Here is a 4,605-nt window from a genome sequence, read left to right on the forward strand (position 1 = left end):
CAATTATATTATATTTTCTCCTTAAAAAAGAAACAATTTAGACCATTCAAAACAGATAAGTATTCTCACTTAATTGAAAAACCACGGTTCTTTAGTATTTAACCTCATGGTTTAACCCCAGCCATTCTACCCTACCCAAATGGACCCTGGTTCAGACCCCTGGCATCTGCGGATTGCATCCCCCCTCGAAAAGGGTTCCGAAAAAAAAAATGACTAAAATCATTATATGTATATATATTATATATTCATGAGTTTGCCAGGAAGATCATTACACAATGCAATCCACATGAAGCGTACACAACAGTTCAGCCTTATAAGAGCAGATTAACAATGGATTATCATTCAGGCCACATTTTCATGGTCTGCTTATGGTGCCAACACATTCCACAATAATTGATGTTTTTGGGTATTGTCCATGCCAGCAATTCAGTTAAGGTTTTAACTGATACATTTAAAGGGACAACTTGCTGATCCTCCTCACTAGAATAACCACGCAGGACGACAAGATGTGAACAACAGTTGGTCAGCATGTAACATTGTCATCAAATAGCTTTTCAGATGTATACTAACAACCAGTTTTCTCCGGTGACCAGTGACTGTTAATCAAAAGCACCAACTGTTCTATGCTGGCCCATCTCTTATGCTCATTTCATTTACTATCTAGTCCAAGGATAGTACTTCATTCTCAACTTTGAAATGGAAAACATGTAAAACTGCACATTAAGAGATATAAATCTACATAGACAGCACAGAAACAAGGGGTCAGTTGCTTTCAAATGGCATTCTATTCCAGCCATGGGCTTTCAACACTTCGATTGCCCAGTTGTTCACCACCTTATGTGTTTCCCTACAGATCATCTACTCGATGCAGAAACGATGCACCACAACACTTCTCACTGACCATTCATCAAAAAGTAGTAGTGGCAGTGTCATCTTTGAGTGTGTGGCAAACAAGAATATGCATGCTCTGCATTAAATCCGACTAGAGAAAGAACTGGATCATGAACAAGACAGCATACAATACAGCTGTTGATAGACTCCGACTGTCGTGAGTACCAGAGGAAGACAGTGATGATGCAATTTGAATCATGAACTCACAACTCTGCACGGACGGATTTTTTGTGACCACCTGGCCAAGACCATTGAAATCACATGTACCTAGCCCTTGGTTCTGCCTTTGAAAGTAATTATTGAATGCATATGATGCATTCCCATTGGCATCCAGGTAGGGATTGCAAGAGCAGCCATAGCCAAGAGAGGTGCAATCAGAGAATGTACAGGCATAGGTAATGCTGTCGCCTAGGGTGGATTGGTCACCACCATTTGGATTGTATATGCACCATTGCTGAGTCATGTACTGCACTCCCGATGCTTGAACAAGATTCTGCCCATTTGCACCTGTTAGCGAAAGAGCATACTTGGCCTTGCCATCATATTCAAAGATACCCCAATGCCGCTCGAAATTGCCCGGCGCAATGGACTTGAGGTCCTCATCAATCAGACTAAACAAGTAGAACTGGATAGCTGAATTGGGGCGGCGAGGAGTGCCCACATTGCTCACAACATGGTTCAAGAAGCCTTGGTTGAACTTCTTTGCATAGTCAATATTGGCACTTACATCCCCATCGGTAGGCCACCCAATCTCTCCCACAATTATGGTCATGCTCCCATACGGGCCTGCAGCAGCTAGAGCGGCCACCAGCGAATCGTAGCTAGCATCAAACACGTTCTGATAGGTGTAAGGTCCATCTATGACAGGACTCTTTGCTCCATCAAAGAATGCATAATCAACTGGGAAATGATTATCATCATACAGGCTTATGAAGGGGTAGATATTGATGGTGAAGGGGGCACCATTTTGACTTAGCAACACCACAATTTGAGTCATAAGATCTGATATATCAGGCCTGAAAATAGAGCCAGATGGGACTTCCCCAGCCTGGATTACATCCGCATTCATGGGCACAGTGGCTTTGACCCGATCACCCAAGCTTGCTGCATTTAGGGCTTTTTGGACATTTAGAAGGGCAGGATATGTCACATTGAGGAAGCTGCCATTGTAGCTCTTGAGAAACGGTTCATTCCCAACAGCTACATACCTGCAAAAGAGTTTCGCCAACGTAAAAAAGCATATCACAGAGGCATCACACTAAGGTTAGTTGCTCAGATCACCACCATGGCGAGTTAAGCTAAACTGCAAACACCTTCTAGAAAACACACCCTCTACCTCCTCAGCTCCTACCAAATCTGCTAGTTTGCATGAAGCACATAACATGCAATAATAGAAATGTGGTCTCCAACTCCTGAATATTGTCCTGAAATGGCTTCCCTGAGAATGCTCACACATCTTCCTGCTCATGATATGGCCATAGGATGGCTTATCCAATGGAATCCACCATGTGCAAGCAGTACACCATGTGCAGGGAGCTCCTGTTGAGAGAGAGAGAGAGAGAGAGGGGAGCAGGTGCAGGTGCAGGTGCAGGTGCAGGGGCGGGGGGGGGTGGGGGGGGAAGAGAGAGAGAGAGAGAGAGAGAGAGAGAGAGATGCCACTGAGGCCTCTCACTATTCCCCCGCATCCTCACACACACACACACCCCCGGGCGACCAGCAGGGAGTTGAGTTGGATGGGGAAGATTACCCATTCATCCCTCTCAGGCAGCTTAAATGGAGCAGGGAAAGGCTATTGGAGGAGAGGGAGGAGAGGCGACCAGAGGCCTTTCGTGGCCGTCATGGCCTCTGGGACAAGAAGGTGGCAGAAATAAACTTGAGACTAACAGCAGGCAAAAAAGAGATCAAAAGTTGATGGGGGGGAAGCACAGTTGTTTGCCAAACCAGCATATTCCGGGGAATGCATTCTTCATGACTGAGTTGGCAGGATCTGTTCTGCATTCTGCAAAATAAGGTCAGCCGGTTATACGGCCACGATGCCCCTCCAACAAGCAGAGGCCATGATGGACAGGCAGGGGTAGCTGTGTAACCAACCTAATAAGGGGCATCCTTTTGTTCTTTTGAACTATTTCCCTGGTTGCAAGCTGGTTAAAGGGCATTTCTTCTCATCAAAATGGTGATCCTCGCATCTATCCCACACAACAATGGGACGTGATGGAGCTTAAGTCATGATCTGGATTCTGTAAGCAAACTGAAAGACAAAAATTGGATTATGGAATGCCAGAGCCATACATACTTGATGTTAACGCCGTTCGTGTACATGTATCGGACGACATTGTTCTGCACCCAGGCAGTTGCTTGGGCCTGATCAGTCATGGCTAGCAGCAGATCATTAGGCATGCCCACCATGACCTCAATGTTGGAGTTGACAAGGGCGTTGAGGATGCTGCTGTTGGAGTCGAAGAGCTTGACTTTGGATATACCATTAGCCCTCAGCAGCTGGACGACTGTGGTGGGGGGGAGAGGGTGGGAAGCCTGGATGCCCCAGTTCACCCCGAGCGCCCGGGCAGGTTCAGGGAGCATGATCCACAGAGTGCATAAGGTGGAGAGGGACACAGCCAGCCATAGCTCAGGCCTTCTTGTACTCATTTGGCAAAGGAAATGTTGGGGTTCTGCAGCTTTTTGTTCACCTAGGCATGGGGGGGGAGGGGGGGGGGGGGGGGATCAAGCCACTCGGAGACCACCAACTATAGGAGGATCAGCTAATATTTATTATTAATATAAATATAATGGCACTGGACTTGAAATGGTGGGTAACAAAGGGAGAAATGGAGCGAGCACCGAGAGAGATGGAGACCTGTGAAGGGCTGGAAAGGTTCTCTCGCTCTCTGTGTCTCTCTCTCTTGCTTTTTGCTTTTTGACATCTACCTCTGGCAGAGCCCAAAAAGGAAAAAGGTCTGTAACTTTGTTGCTTTTCCCCTCTCTCTCTCTCTCTCACAGAGATCTCGTTATCTCTCTAGCAGGACCCAAAAAGGTTTGTTGCTCGATGCTTTTCTGCCTTTGGATGCTTTTCAGCGCTTATAAAGAATCAAGAATAGTGATGCCTCATATGAGCGTTCTCACTTTCCTTTCAACTTTCAAAACCTACATGCTACAGCCTTATTATGGCCATAGGTCGTTTGCTCTCATCAGCTCCAGAGTCCAGACTCCAGACTGGCCCCGCCCTGCCGCAGCAGGTTCCCCTGCAAACTACGTACAAGTTACAACTGTGCAGTGTGAACCGACCCCCATTGTTTTTGCTTAAATAATAATAACTCCGTAGCTGCAATTTTTTGGAATTCCAAAATTCATTACATTTTTGGGGATGTACACCTTGTCACCTGCCATAAGGGACCTCGCGGCCTTAGCCCCCGAGCCCCAATGTCAACATTTTCTCGATTCTCTACATTTAACTCTAATAAATAAGAACTTTAAACTAAGGCTACCCATATTTATTTGAATCTTCAGCTGACAAACATTTGTATATACGATTGTAACGATAAGGATGGCATTCCAACTTGCCTTTTTTTTTTTCTCTATGATGACTTTTTATTGAAAAATATGTATATAGGTTAACCGGTTTTTACAACTAAATTTTTGAATCTTTTAATTCCAAAGGCTAGGTAAAATTACAACCGATTTTCCTCCAATTCTCGTTCAACTTTGGCGGTTTCGGTA

The 4,605-nt window shown here is 45.3% G+C and overlaps 1 protein-coding gene across 1 annotated transcript; it reads right to left on the reverse strand.

Moving 5' to 3' along the window:
* Nucleotides 1-213: 213 nt before the first annotated feature.
* Nucleotides 214-4,163, reverse strand: LOC147619224 (glucan endo-1,3-beta-glucosidase 8-like). The gene is made up of 2 exons (XM_086772865.1): nucleotides 3,185-4,163; nucleotides 214-2,099 (listed from the first exon to the last, which is right to left on the reverse strand). Exons 1-2 carry the CDS (start codon nucleotides 3,535-3,537, stop codon nucleotides 983-985), a joined length of 1,470 nt encoding a protein of 489 aa, XP_086628991.1. The 5' UTR covers nucleotides 3,538-4,163; the 3' UTR covers nucleotides 214-982.
* Nucleotides 4,164-4,605: the final 442 nt, after the last annotated feature.

Source organism: Cibotium barometz, chromosome 33, assembly GCF_041138505.1.
Source record: "Cibotium barometz isolate CiBa-2024 chromosome 33, ASM4113850v1, whole genome shotgun sequence".
Classification (NCBI taxonomy): domain Eukaryota; kingdom Viridiplantae; phylum Streptophyta; class Polypodiopsida; order Cyatheales; family Cibotiaceae; genus Cibotium; species Cibotium barometz.

Excerpts from the sequence above, each read along its gene's own strand:
- LOC147619224 (XM_086772865.1), bottom strand. The coding sequence starts at position 3,537 with ATGAGTACAAGAAGGCCTGAGCTATGGCTGGCTGTGTCCCTCTCCACC. Across the intron at positions 2,100-3,184 it reads ACGAACGGCGTTAACATCAA|GTATGTAGCTGTTGGGAATG; the intron begins GTATGTATGGCT and ends ACTCTTTTGCAG.